The sequence below is a fragment of the Callospermophilus lateralis genome, chromosome 15, assembly GCF_048772815.1.
Source record: "Callospermophilus lateralis isolate mCalLat2 chromosome 15, mCalLat2.hap1, whole genome shotgun sequence".
Taxonomy (NCBI): domain Eukaryota; kingdom Metazoa; phylum Chordata; class Mammalia; order Rodentia; family Sciuridae; genus Callospermophilus; species Callospermophilus lateralis.
In genome coordinates, this window is record NC_135319.1 from 41,161,840 (window position 1) to 41,181,142 (window position 19,303).

General features: G+C 38.3%; 1 protein-coding gene across 5 annotated transcripts in view; it reads left to right on the plus strand.

The window, feature by feature from the left end:
• The first annotated feature begins 253 nt into the window (after positions 1–253).
• The window catches only part of Tet1 (tet methylcytosine dioxygenase 1), a 104,675-nt gene continuing 85,625 nt past the window's right edge, over positions 254–19,303 (plus strand). For all 5 annotated transcript variants that reach the window (XM_076834681.1, XM_076834683.1, XM_076834684.1 and 2 more), the window contains exon 1: positions 254–2,143. In XM_076834681.1, coding sequence (XP_076690796.1) covers positions 254–2,143 — 1,890 coding nt within the window. The remainder of the gene's footprint in view (positions 2,144–19,303) is intronic.

Here is a 19,303-nt window from a genome sequence, read left to right on the forward strand (position 1 = left end):
ATATTTTTGTGTATGTCTATTATACTTCTCTTTGGAAGTAAACATTTTCTCAGTTCCTCAGTTTCAAATAATAGTAAATATTCTATTTCAAATGAGAACGACTTACAATATTTTTGTTATTGTTATTATTTCAGACCAAAACCTGGTACGACTGAACTTGACAATACATCCAGATTCTCTACAGAAGTGAGACTTTCCAAAGGACCAATGACTCTGTTTCCTGTGTCCTTTCATTTTTTCCTACTCCATAACTATGTCTCGATCCCGCCATGCAAAACCTTCCAAATTGGTCAGGAAGGAAGATTTAACCAAAAAGAAAAACATCCAGCTAAAGAAGACATCCAAGCCAGCCAACAAAAATGTGACATCTGTCAAGACTGTGAGCCTTGGAAAAGTAAAGCAATTCCTTCAAGAAGGAAATGTTAAGAAAAAAACAGATCCTAACCCACCTACGCCAGTCAGAAGCCTTCTGACAAGAGCTGGAGCAGCCCGAATGAATTTGGACAGGACGGAGGTTCTTTTTCAGAACCCGGAGTCCTTAACTTGCAATGGCTTTACAATGGCTCTCCGCAGCACCTCTCTTAGCAGGCGGCTTTCTCAACCCCCAGTGGTTACATCTAAACCCAAGAAAGTTCCACCTTCCAAGAGTTTAGAAAAGCAACATGAGTCTGACTATAAGGTAGTCAATGAGACGGGAGGAAAGTGCTCAGAAAATGATTCGGTCCCCATCCAAGATCAAGATCCCCTCATCCTCCCTGATATAGAGAATCTAATCAGTGTACAACATACATCTTTAATTGAAGGTGAGAGTCAAGAGACAACTCAGTCTTGGTCTCAAGGGATAGAGGATACCAAATTCCATGTACCCACTCATAGTAGCCCTGCAGCAGGGATCCTTTCTGGGCCGTTGGAAGGGACACATTGTGGTGAAGGACCATTCTCTGAACAGATATCAAATGGTATCAGTGATTCTCCTGGAATGTTTGCTCAGGACACTGTAGGTGCTCCTTTAATCCAAAGATCAGCCCCTGAAGTTACCTCTGAAAGTACCATTCAGTTAGAAGATTTGGGTTCCCAAGTACAATCTCTGAAGCTAACTGATTCTTATCTGGAACCCATGAAGAGTGAACCTACTTGTTTCCCGTCTCCCAGTTTTAATAAGATTATACCTGAATTAGATGTTAGAAATTGCTTGTCTCTTGGTGGGTCTGTATATCCCAACACTCTAATAAAACTCCTCTTGGCAGGCTCAGAACCAGAAACCCTTGAGGCTAAACCAGATCATCCAGGGGCCTTCAAATCTACGCTAGATCAAGAGGAAGTTCCTGATACCACCTCTGTCCTAAGACAGGCCTTCAGTGCTATCCCTCATCAATGGGAATTTCCTGGTGCTAACCCAGTTCATCGTGAGGCTCTTGGTGAGACCCCAGACCCACCAGAGATTCCTGGTGCTATTTCGGTCCAAGGAGAAGTCTTTGGTACTATTCCAAACCAACAAGGAATGCATGGTGTGGTTGGGGATGCTGCCCCAAACCTGCCTACTTTTCTTCCTATTGTTCTGAACCCAACTGCTACTTGTAATGCTCCCCTCAACCTCAAATGGCCTGAGCCCCAGAGTGCTGTCCCATATGGGCTTGAGGTCCAGAGTGCTATGCCAGTTTTGCCTTTGGGCTCAGGACACACTCCTCAATTATCATCAGACTCCGAGTTAGGTTCCATACCTCCAGGAACAACTGCAAGCAATGTAGAAAATGAGGAGCACCTTCCAAGAAGCCTTCTGCCAGCTCACACTCAGGGGTTCACTTCCACCCCTGTTTCACTGGGTGTGACCCCACTCTCCCAAGCCAATCCCAGCATATCAGAAGGAGGAAATTCCCAGGTTAGCATGACCAGCTTGGCTGATGTTAACACCACAGGGACATCTGTGCCAGTGTCAGTTGCCAATACCACCTCTTCTCCCTCTACCACCTTGCTACCAACTTCGGAAAGAAAGAAACGAAAGCGATGTGGGGTCTGTGAGCCCTGCCAGCAGAAAGACAACTGTGGCGAATGTACTTACTGCAAGAACAGAAAGAATAGCCATCAGATCTGCAAGAAGAGGAAATGTGAGGAGCTGAAAAAGAAGCCATCTGTGGCTTTGGAGGTAAGCAAAGGGTCAAAGGCCTGGGAGACAACTACAATGTGGATATAATGATCTGTGCAGAGATGATTTGCTTCAGCCCTATATCATCGTACTTTGGTGAAATGTTGGCTTTGTCTGTAAGAATCTGTGGGTCTACTTGAAGATTGTCTTGTGCTCTGATGCCTTTGCTTGCCTTTTTTTTTTTTTTTTTTTTTTTTTAACTGTTATTTTTTGGTACTGGGGATTGAACCCAGAGGCACTTTACCACTGAGCCACATCTCCATCCCTCTGTGTTATTTGTTTATTTATTTTTTGGTACTGGGGATTGAACTTGGGTTGTACCCACCCACTGAGCCACACCCCCCAGCCCTATTTTATATTTTAATTAGAGACAGGGTCTCACTGAGTTGCTTAGTGTTAATGCTTTGCTGTTGCTGAGGCTGGCTTTGAACTCTACATCCTCCTGCCTTAACCTCCCAAGCCACTGGGATTAGAGATGTGCACCATCATGCCTAGCTGTATTTTTAATTTTGACATAGGGGTCTCACTTTGTTGCTTAGGGCCTTGATTAGTTGCTGAGACTGGCCTTGAATTTGGAATCCTCCTGCCTCTGGAGCCACTGGAATTACAGGCATGTGCCACTGCACCTGGCCTTAGGTCGCTTTTAGAAGTTGTCCCAGAAAACTAGAACAGAGTTTTCCATTATAGGATTTGATAGAGACATAGGGAAATTGCATGAAGTTTGGATTGGCTAAAATTTCTACTCTGCCTCATTTTGGCTAATGGACGTCTTTTTTTGGAAGTTACAGGACTAAAATATAAGAGTGGAACAAATTCATTAACTCCCTAACTCCCTAGAAGCCCAGAAAAATCCAAGAAGTTAAAAAAAATTAAATATATTTTTTAGTTTAGATGAACACAATACCTTTCTTTCTTTTTTTTAAATATCTTTATTTTATTTTATGTATTACTGAGGATTGAACCCAGTTCTTCATGCATGCCAGGTGAGCATGCTACCACTTGAGCCACATCCCCAGCCCCAATACCTTTCTTTTATTAATTTTTTTTTTTTTTTTTTAAATGTGGTGCCGGGGATCGAACCCAGTGCCTCATGACAACCCTGCCTAAATAAGTTAAAATTTTTTGCTTTTGAAAGAGTTAAAACTGGGGCTGGGGCTGAGGCTCAGAGGTAGAGAGCTTACCTAGCAAATGTGAGGTGCTGGGTTCGATCCTCAGCACCACATAAAAATATATAAATAAATAAAATAAAGATATTTTGTCCAACTACAACTAAAAAAATGTTAAAAAAGAAGGAACGAAAGAAAGAAAGAGTTAATACTTTTGCATACTTATGCTACAAACTTTGCCTTGGATGCGTTCCAATAAAACAGCTTTCCTTTCAATCTTTAGGGGGTGACTTCTACCTGTTCTGCTTATTTCATGGAGGTTTTAGTGATTAAGTGAAAGTAGTTCAGTATGACACAAACATTAAGTCTTAGTATGAAAGTTTATGAACCTATAATAGTAAAAGTATCATTTAATTTAGAATTTACTTAAAAGATTTTTATAGAGCTTGGCTAAAACTCAAAACTACTGCTTATCACATTTTTGGGGGCAATTTAACTGAGGCATGGTGCTTTTATTGTTTTTTATTTTGAGAGAAGGGTCTCCTTAAGTTACTGAGGCTGGTGTCCAATTTGCCATTCTCCAGCTTCAGTGGGATTACAGGCATGCACTTCTATGCCTGTCTTGCCTCTCACATTTTTTTTGTTTGGGGTGGGGCACCAAGGATTCAACCTAGGGACTCTCTAACTGCTGATCCACATTCCCAACCCTTTTTATTTTTTAAAACATACCTGTGGGGGTTGTGGCTCAGTGGTAGGGCACTTGCCTCAAACGTGTGAAGTACTGGATTTGATCCTGAGCACCACATAAAAATAAATAAATCATGTTTGTCTACAACTGAAAAAAAACAAACAAACACAAAACACACCTGTCAGGCTGGGATTGTGGCTCAGTGGTAGAGTGCTTGCTTAGCATACATGAGACACGGGTTCTATTCTCAGCACCTCATATAAATAATTGAATAAAATAAAGGTTAATCAACAACTAAAAAAAAATTATATATATGCTGTGCATGGTGGCACATGCACCTGTAATCGCAGTGGCTTTGGAGGCTGAGATGGGAGGATTGTGAGTTCAAAGCCAGCCTCAGTGGGCTGGGGTTGTGGCCCAGTGATAGAGTCCTCACCTAGAATGCTTGAGGCACTGAGTTCGATCCTCAGCACCACATAAATGTAAAATAGATAATTGTGCCCACTTAAAAAATTAAAATAAATAAATAAATAAATTTTTGGCAGGGGCGGGGCAGGGAGAAAAGCCAGCCTCAGTAAAGTCAAGGCACTAAGCAACTCAGTGAGACCCTGTCTCTAAATCAAAATAGAAAATAGGGCTGGAATGTGGCTCAGTGGTGGAGTGCCCCCGAAAATCTACATACTTTTTATATAATATATACATTTTATATATAAAAATTTTAAAAATAAATTAAAAGACAGCTGCAAGTGACTAAAGAGGCTGGTGCAGGAGGATCACGAGATTGAGGTCAACCTCAGCAGCTTACCAAGACCCTGTAACCAAAAAAAAAAAAAGAAAAAGATCTGCCATCATATATAACAAATCAGAATAAATAAATAATTTAGTAGAAAAAAAGAAAGAGATGAGGTTGTAGCTCTCGGTGGTAAAATGGCTCTTCATTCAATCCTCTGTACCAAAAATAAAATAAAACAATTGTGAAGTGTGGGACTTTATGATTTATTTATTTATTTTTTTGGGGGGAGATGTTGAGTGAGCTACATCCTTGAGTCTTTTTAATTTTTTATTTTGAGACAGGGTCTCGCTAAATTGTTCAGGGCCTTGCTAAATTGATGAGACTGGCCTCAATTCGTGATCCTTCTATTTCAGCCTCCCTAATCACTTGGATTATTGGTGTTAGCACCACCCAGTGGGCTTTATGATTTTTAAATCACATGATTCATATGTTCATTTTGTCTACTATAAATGCAGGTGTTATAGGGGGAGTTGATTTAAAAGCATTTTTGAACTTTTAATTCAATCATTTTTCTATTTCTTTCTTGATTTGACTTTTTTTTTTTTTTTGGTATTGGGGATTGAACCCAGAGGCACTCAACCACTGAGCCATATCCCCAGCCGGATTTTTTTTTTTTTTATTTAGAGACAGGGTCTCACTGAGTTGCTTAGCACCTCTCTGTTGCTGAGGCTGGCTTTGATCCTCTTGTTTCAGCCTGCTGAGCTGCTGGGATTACAGGCGTGCACCACCATGCCTGGCTATTGACTTAAAATTCTATTTACTTGTTTGTTTATTGAGTTGTTGGTACTAGGGATCGAACCAGGAGCAATCTAACATAGAGCTATATCCTCCTCATCCCTTTTTATTTTTTTATTTTAAGATAGGGTCCCACTAAATTACTGAGACAGGCCTCAAATTGCAATTCTCCTTCTCCAGAATAGCTGAGATTACAGGTGTGCACCACTGTGTTGGCTTGGTTTAAAATTTTAGTCCAAAATGCTGATTTCTTATTTTACTAAGCCTTTGCAAACAAGAGCCCAGATGTTTAACCAATCCTAGATCAATGAGCATTTAAAGTGTTTCTAAAATATTTTGTTATTACAAACCTTATTGTAATGGGTAATCTTTCTTTATACAAGTCATTTCACACATGTGGGAATAGAACAAATATGACTGGTTACCAAATGATTTATAAACATCTAAGACACTCAGTAGCAATATTAATATCTCTTCCAGAGAGACCTCCCTTGTAAACTACTGATGAGTAGCATTGCTAATTGACGTAGTACCAAAAACATCTCTAATACATATAAGCACTTTAGTTCTCTTCTTTCCCAAACCTGCTTCTCCTCTTATGATCAATCTTGTGATCCTCCTGCACCAGCCTTTTTTCACCAGGAAAGTCAGTGAGCTCTGATGCCTTCTTCTCTCACCCTTCTACATTCTCTAATTTTATAAGATGTGAGCCCACCATCCTTTGTATTTTCTTGGCCACTAGTTGAGTTTTTTTGTTTTGTTTTTAATCTGTTGTTAATACAATTACAGAATTCAGTTTATTGTCAACAGTGCTTATTGCCTTCTGGGCTATGCACGGAAGATAGTCAGGAGTGTACCAGCTAGCAGGGAAGTTAAGAAATCAAGCAAGGCTGCCTTACTATCTCCTTCCTAAATACATTTAGTGTTCTGCATATGGGATGTATTTCTGTCAAAATAAAACAAAGGGCTGGGGTTATGGCTCAGTGGTAGAGTGCTCTACTGGTATGCATGAGGCACTTGGTTGGATCCTCTGCACCACATATAAATAAAAAATAAAGACACTGTGTTTACCAAAAACTAATCAATCAATCAATCAAACAAACAAAACAAAACAAGCAAAAGAAAATAGAGACAAAGTTTCAAAGCATTCAAATTATACATAAAGTCTCAATGTATTAGCATGGAATATTACAGGTGTGTGGGATTACACACCTGTAATCCCATCTACTGTGGAAACTGAGGCAAGAGGATCCAAAGTTTGAGGTCAGCCACCGCAACTTAGCAAGAGGCTGTCTCAGAATAAAATTTAAAAAGGACTGTGGTTGTGGCTCATTGGTAAAGTACACCTGAGTTCCATCCTCAGTACCAACACAAAAAAATGAAACAAAACCAGGCTCTATTCCCATGTCATAGTCATCTTGCTTTTTCTGACAACCCCACTCTCCCCTGTCACTCTCACCCCTTACTCTGTCAAAACTGTATGTGTGTGTTACCCAGGCTACGTATCAGCTAACTTTTTTCCCTAAGTGCCTGTCTCCTTTAGCACAGTAAAAAATGCTCAATAAATACTTGTTGGAAATATGAAAAGAGAATATATTTGTAACTCAATCAGTTTTATAAATTTGTATCTTTTATAAATTTAGATCTTGAGTGGTTTGTTGTTCTGGCGGTACTGGGGATTGAAGCCAGAGGTGCTTTACCCCTGAGCTAATCCTTTTTATTAACTCTTTTCTCTCTCTTTCTCTTTTTTTTTTTTTTTTTTAATATTTTAGTTTTCAGTGGACACAACATCTTTATTTTATTTGTATGTGGTGCTGAGGATCAAACCCAGTGCCCCGCTCATGCCAGGTGAGCACTATACCACTTGAGCCACATCCCCAGCCCAACTTTTCTCTTTTTGAGACATGGTAACTTATTTACCCAGGCTGGCCTCAAACTATTGATCATCTTGCCTTGTCTTCCAGATTGCTGGGATTTCAGATGTGCATCACTGTACCCAGATGGCTTTCAATTTTTTATTTTTGTGGTGCTGGGGGTCGAATTCAAGGCCTCCTGTGTTAGAGGCAAGCACTCCACCATGAAGCTTCATCCCCAGCCCCTGGCAGACTGTTTCGTTTTCTTTTTCGTACTAGGGATTGAATCTAGGGGCATTTATCATTAAGGTACATTCCCAAGCCTCATTTTGTTTGTTATATATATATTTTAAATTTATTATTATTTTTTAAATTTGTTCAATACATGACAGCAGAATGCATTTTGACATTGTACATAAATGAAGCACAACTTCTTCCTCTAGCTGTACATGGTGTCGAGTCGCAATTGTAGTGTAATCATACATATATATAGGGTAATAATGTCCATCTCATTTCTGCATACTTCCCACCCACACCCTCCTACCCCTCCCCTCTCCTCACTCCCCCTGCACAATCTAAAGTTCCTTTATTCTTGCTTACCTCCTGCCTTTTTTCTTTATTTAGATTAATGAGATGGAGTCTTGCTAAGTTGCTTTGGGCCTCACTAAGTTTCTGAGGCTAGCCTTAGATTTGTAATCCTCCTGAGTCACTGGGATTACAGGCATGTGCCACCACACCTGACACTTTCCATATTTTTTATTGGTAAATTATAATTATACATAATGGTGGTATTTGTTGTTACATATTTTACATGCACACGGTATAAAAATATAATTTGGTCAATAACATTCTCCAATATTTCTCCTTTTCTTCTCCTATGGTCCTTCTCACTCTGGTCCCTTTTCCTCTACTATACTGATCTCCCTTCAATTTTCTTGAGATCTCTCTTTTTCTTTTTCTTCTTCAGTTCCACATATGAGAAAAAACATACAGCCCTTCAGTTTGGCTTATTTCATTTAACATAATGGTCTCTGGTTTCATTTTTTTTTCTGCAAATGACATAATTTAATTTTTCTTTATGGCCAAATAAAACATTATGTATATATACCACATTTCTTTAATCCATTCATCCTATGATGGACATCTTGGCTGATTACATGGTTTGGTATTGTGAATTGTGCTGCTGTAAACATGGGTATGCATGTATTTCTGTAGTATGCTGACATTAAATCTTTAGGACAAAAACTGAGGAGTGGTATAGCTGAGTCTTGGTGGTTCTATTCCTTGTCTTTGGAGGATCCTCCATACTGATTTCCATAATAGTTGTACTAATTTAAAATCCTTCAACAGTGTAAAAGGATTCCTTTTTCTCCACATCCTATTCAAATCAATTATTTTTGTCCCTTAATTTGGGGACAAAATGTGAGTCGCGAAGAGACACATGATGTTAATTTATTCCTTTATTATTTAGGATCATCATTTTTTTTTTAAGTTGTTGATGGATATTTATTTATTTATTTACTTATATGCAGTGCTGAGGACATACTAAGCAAATGCTCTACCGCTGAGCCACAACCCCAGCCCCTTAGGATCATCATTTTGATTCCTTAGTTAAGGTAGTATCTTTTAGCTTTCAGCATTGTAATTTACTTTTTTTACTTTGTAAATATCATTTTTAAAAATTTGGTACTGGACCTTGAACCCTAGAACACTTTACCACTGAGCTACAACCATTGTATTATTATTTAAATATTTTTCAGTTGTAGATGAATACAATATCTTTATTTATTTTTGTGTGGTGCTGAGGATGGAACCCAGTACCTCACAGTGTAAGGCAAGCATTCTTTCACTGAGCTGCAGCCCCAGCCCCTATTTATTTATTTATTTATTTATTTTTAAATCTTTTTTTTTTTAGTTGTAGTTGGACACAATACCTTTATTTTATTTATTTTTACGTAGTGCTGAGGATAGAACCCAGCAGATTTCTCGTGGCAGGTGAATGCTGTACTGCTGAGCCACAACCCCAGCCCCACTTTTTTATTTTTATTTTGAGACAGGGTCTTGCTAAGTTGCTGAGGCTGAAACTTGGAATTCTCCTATCTCAGCCTCCCAAAATGCTGAGATTACAGATGTGTGTCACCACACTCAGGGTAAATACCTTTTTTTTTTTTTAAACCCAGGGTCTGCAGCATTTTGAGTGTTTACCAGTGCCGATACCTCTATGCTTTACTAATTTCCAAATTCCTTATGAGTGAGAGAGAGGCTTTGTAAATCTTTTTTTTTTTTTTTTTTTGTATCAGGGATTAAACACAGTGTGACTACTGAGCTTCATTCATCCCCAGCCTTTTTTATATTTTATTTAGAGGAAGGGTCTCTGAGTTGCTGAGGCTGGCTGGCTTTGCACTTGAGATCCTCCTGCCTCAACCTCCCAAACCACTGGGATTACAGGTGTGTGCTACCCAGCCCAGCCCAGCCTAGCCTGCCTTTGGTTTTTTGGGATTGGTTTATTTCGCTTAGCATGGTATCCTCCAGCTCCATTCATTTACCAGCAAATGCCATAATTTCATTCTTTTTTAAGGCTGTGTAGAATTCTATGAGAGAGAGAGAGAGAGAGAGAGAATACATATATATCACATTTTCTTTATCCATTCAAGGATACCTAGGTTGGTCTCACAGTTTAGCTATTGTTAGTTGAGCTGCTATAAAACACTGATGTGGCTGTGTCACTGTAGTATGTTGATTTTAAGTCATTTGAGTATAAACCAAGGAATGGAATAGCTGGGTCAAATGGTGATTCCATTCCAAGTTTTCTGAGGAATTTTCATACTGTTTCCATAATGGGAGGAATTTTTTCCTTCTCTCTAACATTCTCTACCCTATTTGATTTTGGGCACTATACATTCCCAGACCTTTTTTTGAGACAAGGGCTCACTACTTTGCTTAGGGCCTGGCTAAATTGCTGAGGCTGATCAGAATTTAGGCTTTTCCTGCCTTAGCCTTTCTTTCCATTTGCTGGGATTACAGGTGTGCACCACTGTGTTCTGCCTTAGAGATTAAATATAATTATTAGAATTGGAAGAAATGATGGAAATAAATAATTATCAGGTGAAAAATCATTGGACAAAAATCATTAATGGTTGCTTAAACTAGGGAGTGGAAGTTTGTGGACTAGCAATATATTGTATAATTAAATAATTATATAATGATTATTTAATCTGATGCTCAGAAATTACACATTTGACCAGAGCGCACCTTCAACATTCTTAGAGTAATTCTTTCCTTTCTCAGACAAGAGTCCTTTCTGTTGAATGTGTTTGTTTACTTTCTGTACTGTCCCAAACCTGGGGATTGAACCCAGGATTGAACCCAGGGCACTGTACTACTGAGCTGTATCTCCCGCCCTTTTTAAATTTATTTTGAGACAGGGTCTCACTAAATTTCTCAGACTGACTTCGAATTTAGGGTTTTCTTGTCCAGTCTCCCAAATCACTGCTGAATTTACGGGCATGCATTATTACCACACCCATTTTTTTTTTTATGGTTTATTTTGCTTAGTGTTCTTTATAAGACTCCTCAGTAATATTGCTTACACTTAATTCTTTGTCATTGCAGTAGAGTATGCCATCATATGTATCACAAATAATTTATGACTTCTGTTAATGAGCAGTATTGCTTGTATGAACACGGTACATGTCCTTTGGTGAATATATGTATATATTGAGTTTAATCCTGAGAATGGCATTGCTGGATCATAAAATATGCATATGTTTAGTTTTCCTAAATTTTACCAAGTAATTGTAGTCAGGTGTGTGGCCCACACCTGTAATCCCAGTGACTGTGGATGTAGAGAGAAGCGATTCATAAATTCAAGGCCATCATTAATGGTTGCTTAAACTAGGGAGTGGAAGTTTGTGGACTAGCAATATATTATATAATTAAATAATTATATAATGATTATTTAATCTGATGCTCAGAAATTGCACATTTGACCAGAGCGTACCTTCAACATTCTTTGAGTAATTCTTTCCTTTCTCAGACAAGAGTTCTTTCTGTTGAATGTGTTTGTTTACTTTCTGTACTGTCCCAAACCTGGGAATTTAGCAAGACCCTGTGCCAAAGAATAAAAAGGGCTGGGTGTGTCACTCAGTGGTAAAGTTCCCCAGGTTGAATTCACGGTACAAAAATTGAAATTTAAAAAATGAAAACATAAAGTAACGATGATTTTTCCAATTAGAACTTTCTTTAGGGGCTGGAAATATGGATCAGTGGTAGAATATGTGCTTAGCATATGTAAGGACCTGGGTTCAATCCCTACAAACAATAAAAAAAAAATGCTGAGCACAAAAATAATTAATAAATAAACAAAAACAAAAGTAAAAACTTGCTGGATTTTGTTTATGACATGTTCAATGTATGGATTTGCTTGGAGAGATCAGTTTTGTTTGGATACAAAGCTTCTAGTTTATGATCATTGTACCTCTTTATGTTACTTTCTTGTGTGTGTGTGTGTGTGTGTGTTGTTGGGTATTAAAGGCAGGGCTTTGTGCATACTAGGCAAAGGATCTACCTCATATCTACACCCTTACTGTCCCTTTTTATGTAAGGCTTATGGAATTCTTTTTGGGGAAAATGTTTTCAATCATATTTTGTAGTTTTCAATATATACTTTTCATTATTCACTTCCACAATCCTCTTCCCCATGCTAGAAACAGAACTCAGGGCCTCACATGTGCCAAAGTGCTCTACCTGCAAGCCACATCCCAGCCCTTATTATTATTATTATTATTATTATTATTATTATTATTATTTTTAAAGAGAGAGGGAGGGAGGGAGGGGGAGAGAGAGAGAGAGAGAGAATTTTTTTAATATTTATTTTTTAGTATTTGGCGGACACAACATCTCTGTTTGTATGTGGTGCTGAGGATCGAACCCGGGGCGCACGCATGCCAGGCGAGCGCGCTACGGCTTGAGCCACATCCCCAGTCCCCCCAGCCCTTACTTAAACTTGTTTATTCCTGAGTATTTCATATTCATGGTTGAAGACCATTTAATTTGGTTCCTTGAAATATATATATTTTTAAATTTTTTAGTTGTAGTTGGACACAATGCCCTTATTTTATTTATTGTTAAGTGGTGCTGAGGGTCAAACCCAGCGCCTCGCACATGCTAGGTGAGCCTAGCACATGCTAGGTGAGCGCTCTAACTCTGAGCCACAACCCCAGCCCCGGTTTCTTGAAATATTGGCAAGCAAATATATTTGCTTGTTTCTTTTGTACTGAGGATCTAACCGAGGTATGTATTTACTACTAAGCAATATCCCCAGCCCCATTTATTTATTTATTTATTTATACGTTTATATTTATTTTGATAAAGTGTCTGTTTAAATTGCTGGGGGGGGGGGAGTTTCACTTAATTTTTGAGGCTGGCTTTGAACTTGGGATCCTCCTGCCTCAGCTTCCCCAGTTTCTAGGATTACAAGTCTGTACCAACATGCCTTGCTACAATTTCTTTTAATTGTACAATAAGGATTCAGACTTTCCAGAGATACTTTTAGTCAAGAAAAAAAATTATTCATTTTTCTTTTTTTTTTTTGTCATGCTTAACTCAGCTTACCTTTCCCTTTGTATCTCAAAAATATAGGTAATTCAAAAGAATACTTTCTCCCTGTAAAAAATCCTATAAGTCTATCTCCCCCTTGTTTTTCCCTTTGGTGCTTGAGATTAAACCAAGGTGCTCTTTACCGCTGAGCTACATCTCCAGCACTTTTTTTTTTTTTTTTTTTTTTTTTTAATATTTTGAGACAGAAATCTCCCTAAGTTGCTAGAGATGGCCTTCAACTTGCAATCCTCCTGCCTCAGAGTCCTATTAAGATTACAGGGCAAAACCACTGAGCTCAGCTGACTTTTATCACTTCTGTATTTATCTAGCAATTTGCTTTTGGCTAGGGCATTCCTCATGTATAGTTGTAACTTAACATTTTGAGACATGCAATACTGTAATTATTGAACAGTTATAGAAGTATTTTTAAAAGATAAGTGAAAGCTTTTATTTTTTCCCTATACTTGGGATTAAAGTTGGCTTCACACATGCTAGGCAAACACTCTACCTCTGGACTACATATCTAGCCTAGTACAGAATTTATGGACATAGAGCAGGGATTTTGGCTGACTACATTTTTGCAAGTAATTTTTAATGTGTATAAAAGCTAACAAAACCAAAATGCATTGTTTGTACAGTGTGTTTCTACGTAGGCTATAGAGGGTGTGGTCTTTATGTCTCTAGCTAGTTTTTGGTATGGTATCATGTATTTAATTACAATTAATTGAGTGACTAGACAGAGCAGATTGTGAATTATCTAGCCAGAGTGTAATAATCTGTTACATTTATTTACTCTAGCTAGTGTGGGTTCCCTCTTCAAAATGTCAAGTTATATTATGTTTGGTTAGACTAAATAGGAGTATATTATATAACACTCTAAAGTGTGCTGTGTTCAAAACCATGCTATCATTTTTTTTTTTTAAGTATTGGGGATTGAAATCAGGGGCATGCTGGGCATGGCAGCATACACCTGCAATCCCCAGTGATTTGGAAGGGTGAAATAAGGGGATTGCAAGTTCAAAGCCAACCTCAGTGATTTTAGCTAGGCCCTAAGCAATTTAGTGAGTCACTATCTTAAAACAAAAAGGACTGGTAATGTGGCTCAGTGGTTAAGCGTCCCTGGGTTCAATTCCCAGTACCAAAAAGAAAAAAGAAAGAAATGAGGGGCATGCTACCACTGAGCTGCATCCGTATCCCTTTTTATTTTTATTTTGACAGAGTCTAATGGGCCACTTCTCAGGGGCCCATGCTATCTTCTTAAGATAGGTAAATTCTACTGGGAAAAAAGAGTGTTACCTACGCAGATTGTATTTGAAAAGCTAATAATTAAGGAGTGCTAAATGACACAAATTAATCCACTACCTGTATACTATTATAGGGGTCTTTCCAGGTGATAACAGTCTAGTTCCAGAGATGTCATTCAGAATTGCTTGACACTCCTTTTTTTTTTTTTTTATCTTACCATTTCTGGTGGGAGTTTGAGCTGGGTCTAGTCTTACTTGGTCATTGCTTTTTTCAGTTTTAAAACAGCTGGATCTTATTTTGGGATGTGTTGCATATGGCATATGGAACAAATTTTTTGCTACCAACTCCTTCAATTGAGGGCAGATGTTATATGTCCTTAAATATGCCTTTAAGGAATCTCTTTGTATCACACTGAGACTTCAGTAGCATACTGCCTCCAAAGAACTAGATGGAAATAGAAGCAAAAATCTTTGGTGTCTAGTGTACTTATGTTCATAAACCCTGAATACCTCAACAAAATTATGCTGATATTGATAGATTGTTATTTGTGGTTGTTAACTTCTGGAATTATGATTCCACTATGATTCAAGTCTTACCTTGCCATTTTGTTTTTATCATCTTATGTATAAGAAAACTGTGCGAAACTAGCAAACATTGTAATCTATCATCAATATCATCCATGCTAAACTATTATATAATAGGAAGCACTAATAGGGTACATGTTTATTTTTCTACAGAAAACAACTCCCAATCTCTTTTACTGATCAACATCTTTGTTCTATTTCAGCATAGTTGTTGCAGAGTTAATGGTACCAGCCAGGTGTCATGGTGCCTGGCTATAATCTCAGGATCCCTGAGGCTACAGCAGGAGAAAGATTGTAAATTTTAAGTCCATCCTGAGCAACTTAATGAGACTTTCAGGAACTTTGTGGGACCCTGTCTCAAAAATAAAAAAAGGACTGGGGATGTACCTCATTGGTAAAGTGGCCCTGGGTTCAATCCCCAGTACCAAAAAATAAAAATGTGGGGTTATCAGGTGGGCATCATGGCCCACACCTGTAATCCCAGTGGCTCCAGAGGCTGAGACAGATGGATCGGGAGTTCAAAGCCAGCCTCAGCAAAAGCAAGGCACTAAGCAACTCAGTGAGACCCTATCTCTAAATAAAATACAAAATAGGGCTGGGGATGTGGCTTACTGGCCGAGTGTCCCTGAGTTCAATCCCTGGTACAAAAGAAAAAAAAAAAACAAAAACAAAAACAAAAAAACAGTTTGTGCAAATGAAGTAGGAGTTTTCTTTTGTTTCCATCACTTAATGTATCATCACTATTTTGTCACATAGTAAGATATTTGTATTTTCTTTTATTTAAAGTAAGGGTATTGCTGCAATGTTCCATTGTTCAGATTTTCCTAAAAGTCTTGGACTCAAACAACATAAAGGGTGTTTAAATGCCTGCAAAGTATTTCTTTAAGTAAATGAACATCATTCTTTTTTTGTGGCTGAATGATTCCCTTCAGTTTCTTACCATTTTTCAGTTTTCTATAGCATAGTGAACTTTTTTCCACATTGTTTGTTTTCTTGTGATGCAATCAATGGGTTATTTCAAGGCCTAAATGTTAACCACCAACATATTTAATATCTTGCTGATGACTTAATGACTAATGATTTCTAATTCTTTACCACTTCTGGAAATGTGAAGTTTAAATAAAGGTATTCTTTGGATAGCCACGTCAATATCTTTCTTCCGAAATAAGAAACTGTAGTCTCAGCCCGAGGCACCTGTTTTTTACCTAGCAACTCAGGAGACTGAGGCAAGAGGACTGGAAGTTCAGGCAAGTCTGTGTAATTTACTGAGACACTCAGTAATTTAGGGAGACCATGTCTCAAAAACTAAAAAGGACTGGAGGTGTAGATCTTGGTAAGGAACTCTTGATTTCAATCCTCATTACTAAAAACAAACAACAACAAAAGGAAGGTAAAAGCAACTCTGTAGTTGTTAGATTCTTTTTGTTAAACATCTTATGAAAGCCAGGTACCTGCCTGTAATCCCAGTGGCTTGGGAGGCTGAGGCAGGAGGATCACAAATTCAAAGCCAGCCTAAGCAACTTGGCTTAGTGGTAGAACATCCTTAAGTTCAATCCATGGTACCAAACAAACAAACACCCCACCACACACACATCTTACCAAAGCCCTTACAAAGGTGATTAAGCTAGCATTTCAGTAAATCTAACTAATGACTGGATACTAGCCAGATCAGATTAGGTATTTGGTATATTTTTAGCTACCATGGAAAATCAGAATTTGAAAATGACTAGTATTATATTAGTGCTTTAGTACTGCTAAACTTGCCACATGTTTTTGTTCCGTGTACAAGCATTCCTAGGACTAACTTGATCCTAGTGTAAATGACACCAGCACCCATCTTTCACACGGTGTTTTGGAAATCATAAAAACACAACTTCACAGAGCTCCAGCAGGGGCACATGACTGTAGTCCCAACTACTTAGGAGGCTGACACAGGATCCAGATGATGAGGGCAGTGAGACTCCTGACTCTCCCATTCCTTTCAACAAACAAAAATAGGAACAAAAGCAACCACATTAAAGGTGCTGGATCTGGATGGACTTCAGTGCCCATACCACTGCCTCAAAACTATGAAAAGGGGCTGGGCTGTAGCTCAGTGGTAGAGCACTTGCCTATCACATATGAGGCACTGGGTTCGATCCTCACCAACATATAAAAACAAAGAGAAAAAGAAAAAAAAATTATGTAGAAAAAAATTCCTTTTTTGAACTGGGGATTGAACCCAGGAATGCTTGACTGCTGGGCCAAGTTCCCAAGCCCACCTCCCCCCGCCCTTTTTTTTTCTTTTTGGTACCAGGCATTGAGCCCAGGGAGACTTGATTGAAAAATATTTATTTTTCAATTGTAGTTGGACACAATACCTTTATTTTATTTATTTATTTTTACGTGGTGCTGAGGATCGAACCCAGAGCCTCGCACGTTCCGGGCAAGCACTCTACCACTGAGCCACAACCCTAGCCTCGTTATTTATTTATTTATTTTTAAAAATATTTTTTAAGTTTTGGATGGACCTTTATTTTATTCATTTATTTATATGTGGTGCTGAGAATTGAACCGACTGCCCCACACATGCAAAGCAAGTGCTTTACCACAGAGCCACAGCCCCAGGCCTGGTTTTTTATTTTTTATTTTGAGACAGGTTTTCCCTAAGTTGTTTGGGGTCTCACTAAATTGCTGAGACTGTCCTTGAACTTGTGATCCTCTTGTCTCATTCTCCAGAGTCTCAGGGATTACAGGTGTGCACCTTGGGGTCCAAATGCAATAAATTGTTTGTAGTATGCATTTTCCTGGAGAGATGTTGGTCCATAGTTTTTATTAGGTTTCAGAGAAATATAAATCATATTCCGCACTCCCCAAAGTGAAAGAACCATGGGGCTTTCTTCAGGCTTTAATGGAATACAGTTGACAACTGCTTTGGCTGGGATGTAGCTCAGTGGTAGGGCACTTGCCTCACTTGTGGGAGGTCCTGGTGTTGCATCCCTAGAAGCAAAAACAAAACAAACAAAAAAGAGCACTGACAACCATTTTGTTAAAGGGAAAGACAGTGACAGTTCAGCCTTCCCCCGTGGTATCATTGTGAGATGGACCTACTTGTACCATTGAGAATGTCCTATTGTGAAGCAGGAAGCTAAGGAAGGAGCAGAGATGATGTGTAAAAGAATCTGCTGCTGAACCTGCTACATGGTAGTTGCTTAAAATGCTGGTATTGTTATATCCTTGAAGAGGTTTGTGTATTCATCTCATTACTTTCACCTGTTTTTCCCTCTTGCCACCTTATTCATGCTATTTAGAGGAAAATAACTGAAGTCCTCAGAAGTATCCAGGATACGCCATTTCTTAGTAATCTACTGAGCATTTTTCCTGCAGATGTTGGAGGTTTAAGATACATTATGAATGAATTGGTTTTCTGTTCCCATGTGATTCAGAATTATAGTTGTGGTTTCTAGTGAGAGGACCATGTCCCAGTTGTTTTCTTGTTCTTATGTAATGAGAGGGTTTTGGTGTTTCTGGTGTATTCTACACATTTACACTATAGAGCTTATTTGTATATCATATTTCATACACAGTACCATTTTGTGGTGAGTTTTCTGTTACAGAGCAAATGTTGGGTCAAGGCAGGAGGAAATAGGAGTACAATATAGTAGAAGGTCACAGTTTATCCAAGCTGTGGGATTTCTGGTAGAATGAGTATAGGTTAGATTTAGAGACAAGTTTGTTTGTGCATGTGTAATTTGTCTAAGAGTTAATAAAGCTCAGAGGCTGAGGCCGGAGTATAGCAAGTTTGAGGCCAGCCTCAACAATTTTGTGAGATATCCTGTCTGAGGAAAAAAAAAAAGAAAAACGAAAGAAAAGAAAAGGGGTCAAGGATGGTACTTAGGGGTAGAACATCCTTGATTTCAATCCCTAGTACAGTGTCAATTAAAAACAAAAGCTAATATCAGAATTACAGGGAGATTTTGTCTACTGGGAGACAGAAACTAAATAGCTCTCATTATTTACCTAACCCTAATTTTTGAGAAACCCTTCCTGTTCACACTGAGACCATAAAGCAAAAATCAATATAACAGGGAAAACAGAACAAAACAGTATTCCACCTTTTTTTTCTTTTCCTTTGTAAAGAACCAACAACCACAGGTCTCTGTCTTCATAGTGGATAAATTTTAACAAAATTCAGCTTTCTTCCACTTGAAACATAGGAAGCTGATAAAGGAGGACAGAAACTAATATTTAATGAGGGTCTAGACTAGGATTCTTATATTTTTGTTTTTTGTGTTGTAGATTGAACCCAGGGCCTTTTGAGGATTCTCAGTTCGAAGACTAAGAATAAACTCTTAAAAAAATGTGTTTAATTTTGCACAAATAGCAAGTATTAGAGTTGCCCTTTCTACCACAAAAGAATTAAATAATCATTATTATTACTACTACTACCACAAAAAAATAAATAACCAATATTATTGCTACTACTACTACTACTACTACTATTATTATTATTATTTGTGGTAATTGGTATTGAACTCAGCAGCACTGGACCACTGAGGTATGGCCCCCAGCCTTTTAA